Genomic DNA, 22,414 nt, shown 5'->3' on the forward strand with positions numbered 1-22,414 from the left:
TCTGATACAATATATTATATAGAGTTTTTACGATCTATGTTAAGTTTCATCCAATTAACTAGTTGAGTTAATTAATAGAGTATCGTTGAATAATAAATATTTAAAAAAAAAATTGGTTGCCTGTAAAGTCGGTATACGGGCGAAAGTTTTACGTGACAACGACTTTTTATGTCTGTCTCTCTCGCTCTTAGGCGGGCTAACCATGCCCGAGTGGAAGGGACGCGTGCCTCTCACTCGCTCTCATTGAGAGCGCATAACGTGAGCGGAGCGTAACGCAGTTTCTTGAAGTGTCACCCGGCAAACCAATTTATAAGACGTTGTCACGTCAAAAGATTTTCATACAATTTCTACTCAAAAAATTGATTTTCCTATATAATATACTAGTGGTCCGCCCCGGCTTCGCCCGTGGTACCAACATGTTTAAACTATCCTATCTCTCAAATTGGATCGAACTGCACATGGTGTGCGAATTTTATTATAATCAGTTAAGTGGTGTAGGAGTCCATTGAGGACAAACATTGTGACACGAGATTTATATATATATTATAAGATTAATACCTACTTAATGTTGAATAGCATTAGGAATGCTAAGTAATCATAATTATCTATCATCATTAGATTGTTTTAAAAGTAGCTCTTTAAATCTCTATAAAGATATACCTACGTAGAAATTTTGATAAAAATAAGAGATATTTATACAGGTTACAAGACAATCTAAATTCACTGTATCGAATAGAATAGTATGATGATGAGAGATAACACACCTCCTTTTGATAAAGTTCAACCATAAATAATAAATTAATAAAAAATATTATAAAATAGGTAGTCCTGGTTTAAGTAATGTTTGTAAATGCAAATAATTTTCCTGAATTTCCCATAAATTATTTAGAATGCATGCCCATAAATTTTAGTAGAACTAATAGATAGGTAAAATATGTCTGCCACTCATCCTGAAGAGTATTAAAAATATAAATACGAGGGTTTGAGCTGGCTTACGAATGTCACACAATAATCCGGAATAGAGGCAGTTTCGTTAATGCTAACAGCATTTTCATTTAAGCTTATTGAATATCCCTACTGACACAATTATTCGACTTTCATAAAATACTAGAGAAATATGGCTATTAATTTCATGGTTTGTTAAATTTAGTTAATTAATGTTTGAAAAAAAAACAGGCTATCCCTGTCTTTAAACTATCCAGCTTATATTCCATATTATTGAGGTAAGACGCATGCGAATCCGAGGCTTACAGTTAGTCAGAGAATAATTAATAATTATTAACTTAAAACCCACTACTAGCATTTATTTTAGACACTGACAAAAACTATATCCACGTACGAAAGAAACAAATCCTCCGTATCGATTTTTTCCATCAAAAAATTTCTAATAAAAACTTTATCTGAATACCACAAGATTTCAGCAATTTTCCTTCATTAGTATTCTGGACCAGAGTTCAATACGTGAGAAATGAGGCTGGACAAAACTTTGATTTCATATTGAAAGCTAGTTTTATTAAATTCATATTACTCCCGTTTTTAGGGATCCGTATCAAAAGAGTAAATCGGGAACCTATTCGCATCACTATCCTGTCTGTCTGTCTGTCTCACAGTCAGAAAGGATAGTGATGCGAATATCCCGATATCCTATGAACCGAGATAGTACTGTTGAAATTTTGCAGAAAAAACGCATTTCTGTTGCTGCTATAAGTTATAACAGCAAGTAATAAAAAAAAAAAAATAAAAAAAAACAAGCTTATTGAAAGGTTCGCAAAAATAGGATGGGTGACCTTTTTTGCAGTTGCTCCTTAGCTTATTTCTACGGAACCTTTAGTGCGGAAAATCCGACTCGCACTGGACCTACATGAATGTTTCTACATTATGCTATTGCGTATCTCATAAAGTTTCTGAGGGTCATTATTGTACGAAATAAGTAAAGATATTGCAAGAAATAAGGGTTTAAAGGTTATCTTGTTTTACCAGCTGTTGTCTGTAACTTCGTTCATCTTTCATTTTGAATTTAATTAATTTGCTTGTAATAAAGTTCTCTCAAAGCTCTTTTTAATTTCAACGTTTCTAAATTTCTTACCTAAATCAATTTCATTGGTCATTCCTTGACGTGAATACATTATAATACACTCTTAAGTAATTGAACTGCATAATATGATTAAAACATCACCACTGCTTGAACAGCGAAGGAAAACATCGTGAAGAAGTTAAATTAAAAGTTCGACGACATGTGACATCCGCCAACACGCACTTGGCCAGCGTGGTGGATTATGGCCTATACTCTCATAGGAGGCCCGTGTCCCAGCAGTGGGAACATAATGGGCTGATGATGATGATGAATTGAACCAACAAAAGTGAATAATCTTCAGGTAAACCACGAATATGCATTGATTGTTGTAATAGCAGCATCCTAATAATAATTCCATAATGTATCTTCCCCCTGTTTTCAATACAAAGATAGGTTGTATAATATAGGATACAATTTCACTTTCTATGCATACATAGAATATTCGAGCACACTATGTTACATTACTCCACTAACCAACTAATCTAAAATTTGCACACATCAAAGAGAAATGTTTGAACAAACAACTTAGACAATATTTTGATAGTTTGAGGATTTAGGCCTTTTGTTGATCTTAATCTAGGTCATATGAGTTGAGGTCGTATTAACATTTTAGGATTTGTATGAGTAAGTACTTTATAAACGAAAATTCATAACGTAATTAAAATGTTACATTCAAAATTCAATTATTTCGTTCCGTTTCAATGACTAATTAATTATTTTAACCTCCTGAGACCCAGGATTTTTTTCTCTTTCTTTTGTAATAAAAATTAGCTGTATCTGTTCTAATGCAATTATAGATATTCAAAAAAATGGTAAAAAAAATCTTTCGTGGAAAACTTGGATTTTCTTTATGTCATGTATATATTACAGGGGGTCCCAGTTCCAAGTGTAATAAGTTTATGAAAATGAAGAAAAACTACATGTTTTTTTAGTTATTATATATTTTTAAACTTGAATCTAAATAGTTATTATTCTATCCATTGTTCTGTGTCTATTTTTTGTACCTTGGTTCATAGATAGGTATTTTTAAGGGTGAGAAACGACCAGTTCATGTATTTTGCACCGGCGTGGTGGTGTATTTATATTGTCACGTCCACCCCTAGGTCTTATTTCTAATCCATCCTCTCGGTCAGCCTCCCCATAAGCTTGGTCCACGTCATGTGCGTCCCCGAGATGGTCTGCCAACAACTGAACATGACATACATAGTGACGATTCTGTTCTGAAATGACTCATACTCATTGGACGAATGGAAGAAGAACCATGTTCTGGTATTTGGGCGGCTTCATCGGTATCATTTGGGGTATTACCTTCATCTCAAACATTTATTTATTCAATTAGACTTCTTCTAAAAGCAATTTTGAATCGTCACAACAGTATTAACATTTACCACCGATTCGGAAAGCAGTATCTATGGAGAAGAACCGGCAAGAAACTCCATAGGTCCATCATATAGGTCAATATTTGACTCATCCAGGTGTTGGTAGATCTCAGTATCTTATAATCCTTGGAAATTATAATAAAATCTGTAACATAAACTAAAGAATGTCATATAGGTAATACATGGGGCTCTAGTAACCAATACCAATTTGGCAAGAATTGAGACCAAATGTCTTACCAGTATGACATAAAAGAAAACATTAATATTTTTCACAAGTTTTAGATTTATCTTACAAAATAACTATTGCAGTTGCAGAAATAATATCTATTATCATTAGATATACAAAGATATACTGCAATATACGAATGGTTCCACTAGAAATATAAGATTACTGACCACGTGTTTGCCGTCGCACAGCCACCGTCAACTTCGAAATGAGAATACTTCAAATCACTGTCACTTATAAAACCAAAAACCGTTTAGTATAGTGGATGACATACCACTACATCGATTTGAGGTATTATTCGCGCATATACGCAAAAGATGGCGTTGAAATATTTTTTTATTGTTTATGTAATATATATATGACCGCAGGCCCCAGGAGGTTAATGGTTCAGTATACTCCGTATGGTATAATAAATAATAATTAATACTATGGTTCGTGTAATAGTTTATAATTGCTATGTTACACGTTACATAATTTTTCTTAAACGCTTTAAAATAAGTCACTTTACCTTCTGCCTATAATTATAATAACAACTAGCTGCGCCAAACCTTTCTTCTTTTGTCTTAATGTTATAATACTATAGCCTATAGCCTTCCTCAATAGGTAAATGCCTAAATAGCATAATGGGCTAGTCAACACTGAAAAAATTTTTCATATCGAACTCGTAGTTCCTGAGATTAGCGCATTCAAACAAACAAACTCTTCAGCTCCATAATGTTAGCATCTAAGATTACACCTTTAAATCTTATAAGACTATGATTACTTTCAATTGTATCTATTTTTGCACAGTGTACTAAACTTAACACTAATTTGACCAAATTTGACATGACACACAAAATGCTGTCATTCGTGACTGACATTTTATCATCTGACAGTGTTTGTTCAGTAATTAGGACAGTGGGGCAGACTGATAACAATTTCAACTGTATTTTTGTTACGTAGAGAAAGTTGTTTTATGGAAAACATGTGATGAATATGATAAGCCTAAAACCTAAAGTTTAAACATGTGAAGATTAAAAGGATGAATATTCAAATGAGAGATACAATTTATAACAATATTAAACGTGTAGTAGTATGTATATAGGTAGTATTTTACAAGAGATATAGTTGGATACCACTGAATGTGCTACAAACAATTTTTTATTCATTGAGCTTTTTCAGGAAGTTTAATACGATTTCCCATTAACTAAATGTTGAACACTCGAAAGGTTTGTAAAAAAAGTTGTAAAATAAATTAATATCTCTCTGCAGTCAAAATTAGATCTTCACATTGTAACGGCTCGTTCCATTGTTCGTACCTACCTATGAAATATATTATTGTATTCGACAAAAACCTCTTGCTGATAAATAATTACGTTACATTATTTCCTTAAAATTGAAATAAATTGCATAAAATTAGCACGATAATAAATTACTGTTCCTTTGACGACGCTAGAATGAATCTCAACTCTTCTTTTTAACACTTTTATAACGTAATTATAAAGAAATTTAAGCATCTGAGCTTCAGTACCTGTACAAAGGGAATAATTAAGAAAATTCTAAGCATGTCTTAGAAGATTAGAGTTTAATCAAAGGCATTTTTCAAGCTTTTTGCTCCTTGTGCAATCATTTACACGTTTTCGTAGCTTTATACGAGATAATGTTTTCTTTTTAATTTTTCTCGTGATAAAACTACAATTAATTTCATAGTTTATTATCTGTACAACAATGATGTGTTTTTTTATGCATTTTCTGCTGTAGTTTCATGTGGGTTGTTTTCAAATAACTCCCTTACTTACCACTATATTTCAAAACCAAAATCATAAAACAGGAAAAGGTAATAATTAATAAGAGTCCTACTGACAGTCAGATCCACAGTCTATTTATCTAGAAACTTGCTTAAATCTTGGCCTTTTTTGTCAGCGCGCAATAGTTTATCCCGGTGCTTACATTAGCATCGCTAGTTCGCATGTACCAACTTATAGACTTATGCATACGTTGACTGTCCGTAAAATGGTTATCTAATACAAATTACCTGCGCAGCTATATCAGCCAGGTTTACTGACAGGATAGGCCTATACCGCTCACTGACATTGGCATCTCTATTTCGCATATCACCTTATACTTTTATACACATGCTGACTGTCTATTGCCCGGTTCCTATATTTGAAAAACGATCCGTTTTATTTACGAATAGTAGTATAATTAACCAAGCGTAAGCGAAAATCGTTCCTATAAAAAACGTCTCGTCAAGCAACTTACCGACGGCTTCCTACTGACGGATGGGAGGGTTACTATTAACGAACGGTAAGCATATTGTATGGAGAAGACAGTTTATCGCGTTCCTATAAATATTTTTAATGTCATTATGCTGTCAAAGTTACTATTCGTATAGCATTTTGTTTACCCGTCGATTTCGGGCGGTTAAATTCTTACTATTTCATTGTTTCCGCTCCAATATCGAAATGTGGAGTTCAGATAGTGATAGAGAAGTGTTTAATATTATATCGAATTTCGGAAGAAGATAGTGGGCGTGAAAGAGTATATATTATAGAGAAGGAGTGGATTTTTTTGCGACCCTGGATTCTCACGAATTTCAATTGAGATTTCGACTTGATAAAGAATCTGTTGAACAATTACTTCTTGAAATTTATCCAGACGTACGAATAAAAGGAGCCAGGTTAGTTTAATGGAGGCATTAATATTATACCAAACACGTCTAACCTTATTACATACCTAATTTATGTTGTCATTTCAGGAATCATGGGGTATCTCCATAACATCAATTACTGTTGACGCTGAGGTTCTATGCTTTAGGCACAATATCGATATCAGTGGCAGACCTATTTCCCTTGGTCACGGCATCACGCGTGAACGGGTGGACCGATTTCGATAATTATTTTTTTATAATGTTCCTTGAAGTACGAGGATGGTTATTATGGAAAGAAAACATAAACATGTACCAAGGGCGAAGCCGGGGCGGACCACTAGTATATATATGTGTCTATGTTTGCAATGTAGAAATCAATTTTTTAAACATTGTATTGTAAATAATAACAAATAAATAAAAGTACATAATAAAATGGAATAAAAGTTTTATTTCTTTATAACTATGTTTAATTTTACATAGTAATATGTAACTACATAATATATGCCAAAGAACTGTCCTGTGATTCTTACGCGACAACCCTCCATCGATTATTATCTTCTATATTATATTCCTTAACGCTGTAATAGGCTCTCTGAACTAAATACATTTTTTACATAAGATTTACATTTAGCACTAACAAATTCTTTTTCTACCGTGTGTCTAGATATATTGCTTAATAATATACAAAAATTAATTAGTTATTGTGTGTTCAGTATTTCAAGGGCGAAGCCGGGGCGGACCACTAGTATATTTATATGTATGTCTATGTTTGCAATGTAGAAATCAATTTTTTAAACATTGTATTGTAAATAATAAATAATAAATAAAAGTACATAATAAAATGGAATAAAAGTTTTATTTCTTTATTACAGTTTAATTTTACATAGTAATATGTAACTACATAATATATGCCAAAGAACTGTCCTGTGATTCTTACACGACAACCCTCCATCGATTATCATCTTCTATATTATATTCCTTAACGCTGTAATAGGCTCTCTGAACTAAATACATTTTTTACATAAGATTTACATTTAGCACTACCTAACAAATTCTTTTTCTACCGTATGTCTAGATATATTGCTTAATAATATACAAAAATTAATTAGTTATTGTGTGTTCAGTATTTCAATTATTGTGTGTTCAGTATTTCAATTATTTCTTCATAATATTTGTCCATCATCCTTATTATGTTTGAATTTTTTGGCTGAAAATAAAAAGTTTTCCTGGTAGGTATTTGCCCAATTTTTGCATTAAATGTGTTGGTCAACGAAGTCCAACATTCATCCTTTAATTTATTCGTAGAAGCATTAGTCTCCTTACTGGTTATAATAATTGAGCAATCTCGTCTTTACTCATAGCCTTCTTCGATTTCTGTAACAGAAATATATGTTTGACTTTAAAAGTGTCCGAAGCAAAAAGTAAGCGGCAGACGATTTTAAAGAAGAAATATAAAGGCGTACTTACCGGCGTAATATCCATTTTTAATAAATATATAAACAATGGTCGTTGTATTGTTATTCTTTAATTATAAAACTTGACAATGAATCATCAATCAACAATGAATGACAATAATTTGACAACTGACAAGCAATGCACGCGTGCGCGAGAAAAACGTTCCGTTTTTGCTTTCTGTGTAACGCATTAGGTTGTTTAGAAGGAAAATTATCACGCAGATGTCTACAAATATATAGTTCTTTAGTATTAGTTCTTTATTAATAAGAAACTTTATTCTTAAAGTTTATAATTCGGCTGTATATTTAACTTATTTTGTCCTGAATTTTGTGTTATTTTAATTTCAATTTGGCTTATAACGAAACGCACATCTGTGAGTGAAGAGGGCTCGGTATTTTTATGACCAACGGATGTCCGTCGATAGCACGTCAAGAAATAAAATTGTGGAACGGTAATAACGACTCGTAGTTAGTTCTAGAAAAACGGATAGTAGCTTTGATACTATGACGATCCGTTGAATATAGGAACCGGGCATATATGATTCTGAAATACCACTTACCTCAACAGCTATATAAGCGGGTATTAATGATAGTATAGGGATATACCGATTGCTGACATAAGCAGGGCTAGTTCACATGTCACATAATATTTGTTACTCAAATAGGTACCACGGAATAAAGAAATAAATACAGACCCTCAGTTCCCAGTTCCCAGCATAGTTGATGCGTATGCTGTACAACAAGCGACATCTCCACTCTGATGCTTCCTCTTATATAAACAAAAATTGGTTGTCTGTAAAGTCGGTTTACTGACGATAGTTGAACGTGACAACGTCCGATTGTGCTTCTTTTTCGCTCGTCCGCGCTCTCGCTCGCACTTCAAACCTTAGATGGAACGCCTCAGATGAGTCAGAGCGAGGTAACGCCGCATGAGTCATATTTTTTCGTGCAGCCGGCTTTATCGAATTATAAGACGTTGTCACGTCAAAAATAACTTACCTCAGCGGCTATATAAGCCGGTATCACAGACAGCAGCAGCGACTCTTGCTGTTCCCTTTCACACTCCAACTTGACCCTTTGTTCGAGGCAAGTACGTGTCCCGGCGAAGGTATTGCGATGTGCCCTTTCTGTCAGCGCGCGGTAGTACAAGCCAATACCGCTCGCTGACATAAGCAGCGCTAGTTCGCATATTAGCTGTAAGCAAATGTGTATTTTAGTGACCCGGGATAAAGTAAAATAATGATGGGGTAAAAACAAATAAAAATAGCCTTTATTACACAGGAATAAAGTAGTTTACGCCAGACAAACATAAAAAAGAAGCTTATTTGTAACAATCACACGTAAAGAGTAAGCTCTAGGTGCCAAGTTGCATCAAAATTGGTTCAGCAGTTTTGATGTGCCTAACGCTCTTCCTACAAACTATGACATTTAAAATATTATGGATACAACAAACTACTAATTTATATACTATTATTTAAAATACGATATGAACTGCAAAATAAAACTTATATTCCATATTAAATACATACATTAATCAAATTGAATTATGGGCGGATTCGATACATCATCGTTAAAGTTGACCTACTGAAATAAATTTTAAATATTTTCCATCGAGATTATTACTATGAAGTACAAAATAAATCCTATCTAATATATATTATAAAGGCGAAAGTTTGTATGGATGTATGGATGTTTGTTACTCTTTCACGTAAAATCTACTGAACCGATTACAATGAAATTTAGCACACATATAGAGGGTAACTTGGATTAACATATAGGATAGTTTTTATCCCGGAAATCCCACGGGAACGGGAACTATGCGGGTTTTCCTTTGCGAACGCGGGCGAAGCCGCGGGCAGAAATCTAGTATTTCATATATTGATAGCGTATAGAGTAGTAGAGTTATATGAATACTAGCTGCTCCGCGCGGTTTCACTCCCGTGGCTCCACTCCTGTTGCCCGTAGCGTGATGAAATATAGCCTATAACCTTCCTCGATAAATGGGCTATCTAATACCGAAAGAATTTTTCAAATCGGACCAGTAGTTCCCGAGATTAGTGCTTTCAAACAAACAAACAAACAAACTCTTCAGCTTTATAATATTAGTATAGATATGTAGTGTGTTTTACATTATTTAAAATTAGTGTAGATAGTACTAAGTACTCGTTATGAGCTAAAAAAATATTATTTAAATTGTATTCACCTTCTTAAGGTAAAAAAAATAACATCCGTTCGTAATTCCAATAAATTTAAATCTTGTATAATTGTTTAATTTGGATAGAATTTCAATAGGTAAAGAAACAGGAAGATAATTCTAATTCAAAGCGCCTGTAAAAAAATCGTAGCAACGTTGCCTCCTCGAACATTGCTTATTTTATTGCAAGGCGCTTGTTAAATAAGATCGCTATCATTATACTTCCAATTTGTAGAATTGGAAATTCTCAATAGATTTTCGGTTCGATGATTTATTACTGATACTAGATTAATTTACAAGAAAGTTATTGGAAAGTTCGGTTTAAATTGCAAACTAAAATTATAGGACCAGCAAAGGTTTATTACAATACTATTAAATCAATATTAGTCGGCACTATCATATAGGAAGAGTAATAACTAATGTTGTGAATAATCTGAATTATAAAATGAATAGGTATTTAATTTTTTTTAATGACAATAAAATAGATGATTGAAGAAAGGCCGTGTGTGCCGAACTGCTAGCGCACGTGTCCGAAGTAAAACTTCTTTGGCAAGATTCAAAGATACCAAAATCATCGCCTTACTTCATGACGTGACGGTATGGCCATGACGCGATCTTGAAATTTTACTCTTAACGCGCCTAAAGAAGTTTAACTTCAAAAATATTTAAAAACAACACCTAATATATTTTTTTCTTCAGTAAATAACACATTATATCATTTGCTACTAACTAACCTGCTGATAAAACTGCGCCTCCTGGCCCTGCGGTCCAAGGCCTATAGCAAGGCCCATGTACGCAAGGGTGAGGGCAGTCGCCATGACAAGCGCTATCGACCGCGCGATTGGCATCATTGTGTGCACCATCTGCAAGAAGAATTTATTAAATATATTTTTTATTATTGAAATCGCGATTTATCTCGGCGAATTTTTTACATTGAGCGTGGTTACAGGGTGACTTAGTTTAAAATACTTAATTTCACTTATTCACTAACTAACTTAATGTACCCATAGTATAATTTACAGTATACAGTAATGTAAGATTAAACACAAGAAAGTACTATAAAGATTAAGAAAGAGTAGCAAGCCCGAAGATCAGCAAAAATATTATTTATTTGTGCTTTTATTACTACGAAGAACGATTATGATGTGTTTTTATTGCACTAGATATTATATAGGATAACTTGTAAAAATAATATAAATGCGAAAGTATGTCTGTCTGTTACAGGATATAGAAGGCTGAGCAACTAATTAAGAAACTCTATCAGCGAAACATTAAATGTATATGCCACAAGGGACTTCTAACTTTCAGTAAAAGACGCTTATTAAATTTATTATAACATTATCTACCTATACTTAGCTCTTTCACTTATCTTTTTTCAGGAAGTAGACAATAGGTTTTAATTGAAATGTAATAATTAGGGTTTTAAGATCTATTTTATAAAATATAACACACTATTATGCTGAATATGAACTCTACATAATATTAATTTATCAAGTTTTTTCTATATTTACCAAAGACATTTTCATTTTCGCTAGTTACAAATGATAGAAAGAAGTTTAAAATAGTGTCTTTAATGTTTGTTAACGAGTTTCTAAAACAATATTTACAATTGCTTGAAGGTAGGTACAAGAAATAAAGATGACTTATTCTTGAGCAGAAATAAAAGTTTGTATAATGGTTACAATTAAAACTTTGCTGCAAGGAATAAAAATAATATAAAATGTACGGAAAAAGATGCTTGAACTTGAGATATTTCTGTAAAAACTTTGTTATTTTTAGAAATTCAAATAGTTTTCCGGTTTTTTTAACTGCGTAGAAGGGTGAGTATACATTATGCTGATTCTAGTATAATATAATCTATACTAATATTATAAAGCTGAAGAGTTTGTTTGTTTTTATGTTTGTTTGAACGCGCTAATCTCGGGAACTACTGGTCCGATTTGAAAAATTGTTACGGTGCTAGATAGCCCATTTATCGAGGAAGGCTATAGGCTATATAATATATATCATCACGCTAAGACCAACAGGCAGAGGCGGCGTAAGGCGTGGGCGACGTGGGCCACCGACCGCCTACGGCCTCGCGGTACAAGGGGCCTCGCGCCTCAAAATTTTTTAAAGCGAGAATAAAATAAAATAAAAATAACTACGTTATAAACAACCGACTTCAAAAACGGAAAAGCAAAAAATAAAAAAGATTTGATATTATTAATTACTACATATTATTATTTTAGATGTGCTACTGTGTACCTATTTTTAACCGACTTCAAAAAAAGGAGGAGGTTACCAATTCGGCCGGTATATTTTTTTTATATGTATGTACACCGATTACTCCGAGGTTTCTGAACTGATTTACGTGATTCTTTTTTTGTTCGATGTGGGATGGTGTCGAATTGGTCCCATAAAATTTTATTCGGATAGGCCCAGTTTTTATTTTATAAGCATTTTTGTCTGTATTTGTAAATGTTGCAAGTGCAAGTTTGAAGTCGATTGTTTTTAATGCAGTTATCACTTGTTCAAATTTAGTTTGCAATAGTATTTAAATACTTTTTAGTGTATTTTTCAACACGAATCAAACGAGCCCAAACTCGATAAAGTTAAGTCAATATATTACTGAGTTCCTATGGCCACCTTCCGATTCCATCATCAAATCAGCTCTGTCATGATAATGTTTAATCGCTATCCAATTTATATACGTATACAAAATTTCAGCTCAATCGGTTATCGGGACACTTCCCGTTCCAATCAAAGGGGCCAACCATTAATCACATGATATTTTTTTTGGTATTTTTTGACCCCCCCCCCCTCCCCCTTGGTGATACGTGGTGAGGTTTAAGACTTCGCCTCCCCCCTCCCCCCTATATCACGTGTATTTTTTCGTACCAGCAAAGAATCAATTTTTTATTTATAAAAAAATACTGGTATAAATCTAATTTTATTATAGTAAATTAAAGACTACTATAATAAACGTTCAGAGGTAGACAGAAAGATTGCAGTTTGTTTTTGAATGACATAAAAATAATGAAAGATATGCGAAAAAGTTGTACTCGTTTGACTAAAAATAAATACATGTAACGCCGCTTTTTGGTTGAGTATCGAGCGCTTGTCGAAAAATAAATACACGTGATATATTACTATATATATAAAATAATTTTTATAAAATCCGTCTTCAGGTCGCCATAGAACAGGGCCTCGCGAAATCTGTCTTGCCCACATCAAATTTAGGTCTTGCCCTGCCACTGCCAACAGGAGCGAAGCCACGCGGGTGAAACCGCGCGGCACAGATAGTAATTTATAATATTAATTAGAACTAAATGATATTGCTATGAAACTTTTAGTTATCATAGCGAATCAATATAATGATTATTAGCTACAAAATTGTATGAATATCCCCAAGACAAGTTCTTCTATTTCTACCAATCATACCACAGAATAATAATTTATTATGCAACATCCAATAAAAAAGCTGACGGCTATATTCTCTAGAAACTTTTCCAATCTTAGCACCTAAAATAACGCTTCTAATAAACGTTTTGTTTTTAAAAATTGCACAAATATCACTACACACAGACAAATTATTCTATCTCCTCGTTAGCTAGGTACCTTGCATACATATCAAAGAGATTTATCACACCGCACGCTCCCGCAAATTGCAATCAACGTTCAAAATGGAATTCATTCAATTGAATATAAAGAAAAGGAACACGGGGTGGGATCGGAATTCAATTCCACATGGTCACAGTAAGAATACCAACAGTATGACAACTATGCATATTCGTTTAAATTATTACCTACGCCTCTACTACTATTTAAGAAATGGGATTGTTACTTGTAAATCTCTATCTTATATTATCATTATGACGTGGTTATACGCCGCAGTCGTAGAACGATGGACATTTTAACTTGGAAGACGTTTCATGCCTCTTTGAAGAGGGCACTCGCTACCGTCAAAACCGCGACGACTGCTTACGGGTCTCGCATGTTTGTTGAGCGTTTTCGAACGTTTTGTAGGTAGTTTCCGTACTGTTAGTTTGTTTATATTGTGGCGTGGTGAAGGCCCTAGATGTCTACTTGTAATTGCATGGTACAATGGTGTTGATTATGATTTCCATTACGCATAATTGGTCTGCAATTGAAGTCGTGATATCGTTAAGTTCTGTCTGTGATAAGTATTGTTGATGGTGTTATCGATGTAATGTGCTTTTATAGATATTGATGGTTATGTTTTGTGTATTTATTGAATTTTGTATATAGGGCATTAGGGAGTAAGATGAACGATTTAATTTGTAGAGAAAGATTTGGTTTGATAGATAGGTAATTATTTTGGTAATTGTGCAATTTCCACTGGGAGTCAAAAATAGCCCAGGCAGGCTTAGCGACGGTTTTTTTCTCTACCTCTATAAAAAAAAGTGGCAAAGTTAAATCTTAGCGTTATGTTAGAAATCATCAAAATCAATATCCGCTTTTTCGCAATAACTGTACACCTTTAAATTTTCATTATTCACGTCCCTATCCAGATAACAAGACCATTGCCTTTTTTATAATCTCAGAGCATCAACTGAGAGAGGTTATGCAAATGTATCTAATTATGCGGAGTCACCGCTCGCTGTATAAAATTCGTTTTATTTCAATAGAAATAATTTCAGTTTAAATGTACGCTCATAAAAGAACGAGAAACACAGCGGCATCTGTATTTATCACAAAAATAACTCAGGTTTCCCGAATTGCTATTTATCCTTTGTTTTTTACGTTAAATAATTATTTTTATACATTGAAAAAGCTTCAATAAAAGGAAAGATTTGGAGAACGTAATTGTTCATTTTATTTACCTTTAGGCCCAGTTTCACCAAGCTCTGTTAGTTAGTTTAACACGCTGTTAACTCTTTTAACGGGACATCAATGTAAGGGAGTGTCCCACCATGACCTAATCGAGGTTTAGTTTCCTTAACACGGCATCATATTTAATTACTGGCATAGAGGCTCTTTAAATTTTTAACAAGCGATTAGAAAAAATGATTTGATGTTTTCTTGCTGTCAAGATGGACTCTGCATACTATTTTATTTTTGAAAATGAAGTTGTGTTGGATGATATTTTGTATAATTTGGATTATATAGTGCGACCGCGACGGCCCAGAATTTATAAAGACGTCGTCATTGTTTCGTAGAATATGATGGATGTTGATTTTAGTACAAGATTTCGTTTATCAAAACAATCAGTTTTGGAAGTATTGCAATTTATTGAAGATAAACTTGAATAACCGTCGGATCTGTAAGTAAAACTATCTCGTGAGGTAATATTTATATTTATGTGCATAAAAGGTTCCTTCCTACATAGGTACTGTATCATTTTCAATTAAACCATAATAATCCTGTGCGTCATGTCAAATCTAGTATTGAATACCAATATAGGTACTTAAAATGTAAACTTCACCACTACTCAGGTAAGGCTCAGGCCTCCTCATGATTATGAAATGTACTGATCTTAATTTTAAATTCTGTTTTAGGAATCAATCAGTTTCACCTACAGACCAACTGCTTATTGTAGTGCAGTGCAGTGATGGCTCAGTGGTGAAAAACATTGTGAGGAAACCGACATATCATAAGATAGCGTGGTGGATAATGACCTGATACCTTACCGTGTTTAAATTAAGTGAGCACTACCAATCCCATTTTCTAGCAGTGAGAACGTATATGGGCTGACGATGATGATGATCCTAATTTAATTTAAATGTGACATTGTTATAGAAATATGTAATTTTTCATGTTACTTAAATAAATAAAACTTGTGTTTTTATAAAACATTTTTATTGTACCCTTAGATTGTACCTATCAACATCATTCAATAAATTGGTTATAACAATTAGATACTAGGTTATTACGAACAAGAATTTACTATTAATTTACTTTCTTTTATCTTTGTCTTTATTTTTCTTTTTAATTGCTCTTCTTGTATGAGATCTCTCCACTTTCCTCCGGACTCCGAATTTTTTTTCGTAATTTCAACCAGATCCAGTTTACCTTCTACTAAGTGAAATTGAACCGCGATTTTTTTTCAACATTATTGTATTTATTCAACTCAAAATAAAATTAAAATAACACAAGAAAAATCACAACAAAACAATCTCCAAATAACATCAAACATTTGTAACCATGGTAACGACCAAATCGTTTGACATATAAACCAGTAAACGTAAAAGTTACTACATGATTATTAAATTTTATACTGTATTAGAACATCTCAATTTAGTCGAATTACCAAACATGACAGTTATTATACAACTAGAACAAATAGCCCCAACGTGCGAAACTATGGCATTGTCAACTATGACATTTTGTTTCGGGCGGTTTAAAATACGAATGAATGATTCGTGAGTCGCTCAGTTAAAGGTCGATTTGTTAATGGTCTTTTAAATTTCCTTCGTGGAACCTGTAAAGTTGACAACGATGTTAAAATACATGTTTATTTTGAAGCTCGATTAATAAATCTCTGATTTAGAAAATATTGGTGAAACTGGGTCTTAGAGTGTATATATTTTTTACCTCAGCTTACGTATCATGAATTTTCCTTATAGAAATATTTCCTAAATCTTCTGTTATACTAAAAGATACAGATAAACGGTAGACACAAACTTAAATATAGAAAGTTCTACACAAACTATGTATTACATGTCTGTCTGCTACTCTTTTACAATACATTGAAAAATTGATATCTTATAATTTGCATTTTAATCTTAAATTCCTAATTAACGAATTATCACTACATAGTATAAAACAAAGTTGCTTTCTCTGTCCCTGTGTCCCTTTGTATGCTTAAAACTTTAAAACTACGCCACGGATTTTGATGCGGTTTTTTTTAATAGATAGAGTGATTCAAGAGGAAGGTTTTAGTATATAATTTATTAGGTTTTAGACAAAGCTGGCGAAGCCGCGGGCGGTTAGCTAGTGTTATATATAACTTTGTTCACGTTTAACGCGATTCTTTGACTCTACAATTGTAGAGTCTAATATACAGGGTTATTTGTAAAACACCAGCAACCTCGCAGGACAAGATAGCTAACATCATAAGTAACAACATAATTTGATCTACGACCTTTGGCATAACGCAATAAATTATTTTTAAATGATTTTTTAAGCTTTTATTGTACTCTCCTAACATTTGTAAGTCTATGTTCTATTCATTATCGAAAGGACGACGCGACGCCCCCTTCCCCCTCCCGTTCGCTTCTTGTTTACGTAATTTTTGGAATGCGCGTAGAGTTTATAATATTCAAACGGAAAATTAAATGAATATTTATTTTTGTATGAAAATATAATCTAACAAATCATCAAAAGTCATAGAACAAATGTTTTTACCTATGATGTTAGCTATCTTGTCCTGCGAGGTTGCTGGTGTTTTACAAGTAACCCTGTATATATCGTGTAATTTATCTGATAAATTAATTATCTATCACGACATTCACTTAATTAAAAGCATTATATAACTAATAGAAGAGCAGTGGTGGCTCAGTGGTGAGACCTCGGACTTCGAATCGATAAGTCCGTGGTTCGAGACCAGGCGAGCGCGCAGGAAATAAATTAATTTTTCAATTTATCTGCGCATGTTGTAACATCACCACTGCTCGAACGGTGAAGGAAAACATCGTGAGGAAACCGACATGTCGAAGAATTAAAAAGTTCGACGACATGTGTCATCCGCCAACCCGCACTTGGCCAGCGTGGTGGATTATGGCCTGTACCCTCATAGGAGGCCCGTGTCCCAGCAGTGGGAACGTATATGGGCTGATGATGATGATGATGATGATGATGATAACTAATAGATTCCTAAATTAAACCACCAATATATATTCGATATAAAGACAGAAACCTTATCATTTCGACACCAATCTTGCGTACAATAACATTCAATTAATATTTAATATGGCCCTTAAGCCAATCTTCTGCGACTATGTGATAACCTCTGACGCGAGCTTTACCCAATTCATATGAAAGCATTTCTCAGACCATTTTAATAGAAAGATATGTTTTTGTACTATTATCTATGGGATATGTCTTTAGAGAAATTTAATGCTTGATAGAATTTCATATTAGAACATAATTAAATTTGATTTTAAAATTCGTAATATTTATTTAGAAATGAAACTTTTAAAAGTTTAATCCTTATGAATACTCACGCAAAATTTCAAAGAAATAACAGAATTACACGTATTTACGAAAAAAACTACCGATTTATTTATTTATAACCCACCAAAGTATAGAGTCACGTAAAGTATATTCTCATGTTTTGTTTTTGTATGTTATATATTTTAATTTAAAAGAAAGTAACTACGTTACAATATCCTATTTCTGAATTTCGGTCACTAATATTATAATAAGTCATATTACCTACCGGTGCGTGATAGTAGCACCCAAGGTGGTGCTTACCAGCACTGAGTGATTACCTCCCACTCTAACCTACCCTCAAACCAACTCATTAACTTACAAGTATCAGCGCGAACAGCGGCAGCAGTGCGTGGTGAGTGACCATCAACACACCAGCATCGAGTCTAGTGGTCAGCAATGAGTGACACACTTCCCCCTCTAACCTACCCACAAACCCACTCTATAACTTACAAGTATCAGCGCGAACAGCGGCAGCGGTGCATGGTGAGTGACCATCAGCGTCCCAGCGCCCAGACTCACAGTTACCAGCACTGAGCCGGTCAGCGCGAACGCCTCCCACTCAGCGGCCGCCGGTAACAGCGCTAGTGCGAGCACGCATAGTAGTATGAACGAGATCACAGACAGCGCTGTGATCGCTGTCACTTGTGCTGATAAATCCTGTAACAAAATTCAGATCTAAGTTAGTGGGAATAATATAACTTCAATATTATTAACAAATTTCGTTCAAATAGTCGTCTAACCAATATATAGTTATGGTATAATATGAAAATTAACACTGTAAAGGGAAAACCATTAATAATTGTGCTCATTCAAATAATATGAAGCTTTTTTTTTCTAGTAAGGTTTGTAAATCAGTAAATTGATTTCTGAACAGATATATCTGAAACAAGGTGAAGTAAATGGGTGAATTGCCGAGAGATTCAACCGGCACAAAGCGTTAGTTATTTACAATTATTGTATTATCAAAACCATTTATATCACAATTCTTTGATGCAGCAAAGAAAGCTTATAAAAGCAAACTAATAAAATCCATACTAATATTTAATGCGAAAGTAACCCTGTCTGTCTGTTACTCAATCACGCCTAAACTACTGAACCAATTTTCATAAAATTTGGTATGGAGATATTTTGATACCCGAGAAAGGACAAAGGCTACTTTTTATCCCGGGAAAATGACGCAATCCCGGAAATCCTACGGGGACGGGAACTGCATAGGAACCCGCATGGGTTTACTGCGCGCGGGCGGAAACCTAGTATAAATATAAAAACGACTATAAATTTTACGCTTAATAACTTTTTGCATTTGAATGAAAATATTTGCTTTCGATAACTTTAACTCAAGTGGGAATGAGTTAGAGTGGTTGATACGTCTCTAAATAGAGGAAGGAAAGATATTATTGTGGAAAAATGAATTACTTCCTTCTTTATTATTTAATTTGATCACCAATGCTGTAAATAGGTAATTTAGTGAATAAAAGACATATTTATATAAATATTGTGTAGAGTTAATAAAATTTTATTTATTTAAAATGCAAATCTTTTAAACAAGCAAATTACACATCTTTTAAAAACATACTTTTATTTAACAGTTAGCAGAGAAATAAATCCTTACAAAATTGCATCAAAAAGAAAGACAGCAGCGTAAAGGCATTTAATTAAAAATTAACTGTCCATCTGCAAATACGATTTTCACGACAAATCTTGGAAATGTACAAACCCTCTAAATGTTCTGTCCCTAGTGAAAATCCGACTTTAATAAGAATGAAGAATGGACTTCCGTATTATGAGCCTGGTATTGCAATAAAACTGAGACAAAGGAAAGTGATCTCTCTTTGAAGTAGAGAAGGTATTCATTCCTTTGCAAGAGAGTTAAGATCCGAATGGTAACGCAATTAAAAGGTATAGAAGGTGCCATCTTAACCTGGATGAGTAGTTTTATGGAGTCCATTTTGTACAGTAAATAAATTGTAGAAGTGCTAATAAAATTTAAAATGTATGAAGCATTTTCAATTATATTATACTTGGTCAATCTTTATTGTTATTTTTGTGTATTGGAAATGTTATTCTAGGTGTTAATAATTCTATTTTATTGTATTAATTTAGCATACAATTTATTTTCTAATAATCATGGTCTATTTTATATTATTCAATATTTCAATTAGGTACCTATAACATAATGTATGATTAAAATCGATCTCAAAATATTAATGTTTGTTACATTAGAAAATATAGACGAAGTGAGAAAAATCAAGCTGTGCTTTATATTTATGAGATGTGCCTACAACGTGTCTAGTTTAAAATTCGTTTTGCAGTAACTGCATACGAAATTCGAGCTTTGGTTATCTATGTTAAATTATGTACTTATGTCTGTGCCCTGAAGGCTGTAACTCATGACAAGTTCTGTTTTTGTACAATTATATAATTAATTTCCAATTTAATTGAAGTTAACAACATTTTATGTTTATTTTATAAGTATCATGAAAAAACCTAGTTTCTTAATGATTAGCTGTGCGCCGCGGTTTAATCGGCATTGCTTCGCTCCTATTGGTTTTAGTGTGATGATATATTATAGCATAATATAGCCTTCCTCGATAAAGGGGCTAGCTAAAACTGAAATATTTTTTTAAAATAATATTGCACTGTTTGATCGCAGCCTAAAAATAAATGTATCTATGAATTGAAAACTTTTGTAACTAAGTGTCCGAAGTAATCTTAAATGAAATCACTTCCGAATCCCTTGCCAATATGCCTCAGTCTATTTGTATTGTATTTGTCAATAAATTCCTCTGCGAGTGTTTTTATTTTTAGTCGTATTACGGTAAAGTATGTTTTTGTGACTTTCTGTGATAGTTTAATTCTCTTTTAAAAGGCAAGTTCAATATATTATTATTATTGGTATGTTGTTCTTATATATCGTAGGACAGATCATATGTATGGACAGTGAATATGAAAAACTACTGCATCCGTTTTTACAAATTTTCTATAGGTAAAGAAAGCTTATGCTTGGAGCCGATGCAAATGACATTAAATTAAAAGTTGGGTATATATTAATTTTAACCGGATACTTGCTACATGATTTTTCTAATAAAGTATTAAATATAAACCTTGACGTTATTGATGTTATGTACTGGTACATATTATTAAAAATATATAACTTAAAAAAAAAGCAAGACATAGTCTCTACTATTTTGCGTTTGGAATAACATGTTTCAGTTCCATTGGCAATCTTTCACATCACTTTATTACACAAATACTCCAACATCCTTCCTACATCAATCATTTCCTTGCTACATCAAAGCACATGAACATAATCTGATAGCTAATTGTGTTAACCACTCGAGAGCGGTGTACAGGGTCGAAGGAACCGCTTTGTCAATTATACGGGGCCCCAGGATAACCGGGCTCCAGGATAAGGTGACTGACACATTGCTTCGCACCACGTAACGTACCGCGAATGTGTTTTCTAACGTTTTTTTAAAGGACTCTACCTACTACAATTGGATTAGTCACCTGTCTTCGGAAAGTACTACTATGTGCTTCGACTATACCCTAGAGCTTATCAATTAAATTAATCAAAGTCGCATGTTCGGGCTTCAAAATATTCTCACTGTCAATTACAATACAAACATTTTTTTTTGTTGCCTGATTCCTTCCTGTCACCGTAACAATATGATATACGTTGAAATAGGGAGAGTATCTATTATATCCAGAAAACGCACACGTTCATGTAAATGATAATTACATATATTAAATCGAGTAGCCTAACGTGTGTGTATCATAAAAACTAAAAAATGAATTGATATTTCAGGTGTCTACAAAAACCTTATGGAGCCCTTTAATAAATTTTGATACGGGGCCCCCGAAAGGCAAACTACGCCTCTGGCTAGGTAATTCACCTGCATACATTACCTATATATCTCCGCAGAGAGCCGGTTAATCAGCTAAATTAGGTTAGTATATAACGAGTATAACCTTATAAACACACGATAACCAGATTTTGGCGGGACGTTAAACTATACCTCTAAAGTTATTATTGCTTAAATGTTAACGTTCAAAATTATTATTTCAAAGTTTCGTACATTGAAATCGTTTATTTTGATGAAAATATATACTCGCAGAAAAGATTATGATGTGCAGATTGCAGTTTAACAATACGGGTATTCTACGTATTTTCTCTACATCACTTTTAATAAGATATCGGTTATAATTGTAACCTTCAAGTTCTATAGGTAATTGTCTTTAAAATAATTTTGGAGACTCATTCCGCAACAGATGTAGTAACTATGTAGATTTATTATTAT

General features: G+C 33.3%; 1 protein-coding gene across 2 annotated transcripts in view; it reads right to left on the bottom strand.

The window, feature by feature from the left end:
* Window positions 1-22,414, bottom strand: part of LOC123694127 (adenylate cyclase type 2) — a 171,834-nt gene that overhangs the window by 97,945 nt on the left and 51,475 nt on the right. Inside the window, exons 3-5 of one of the 2 annotated variants that reach the window (XM_045639440.1) lie at window positions 18,564-18,770; window positions 10,691-10,819; window positions 8,762-8,956 (exon numbers count right to left, since the gene is read on the bottom strand). In XM_045639440.1, coding sequence (XP_045495396.1) covers window positions 8,762-8,956; window positions 10,691-10,819; window positions 18,564-18,770 — 531 coding nt within the window. Of the gene's footprint in view, window positions 1-8,761; window positions 8,957-10,690; window positions 10,820-18,432; window positions 18,468-18,563; window positions 18,771-22,414 lie in introns of those variants that run through there. The other variant, XM_045639441.1, reaches the window with a different exon arrangement.

This window comes from Colias croceus, chromosome 9, assembly GCF_905220415.1.
Source record: "Colias croceus chromosome 9, ilColCroc2.1".
In the NCBI taxonomy this organism is placed as follows: Eukaryota; Metazoa; Arthropoda; class Insecta; order Lepidoptera; family Pieridae; genus Colias; species Colias croceus.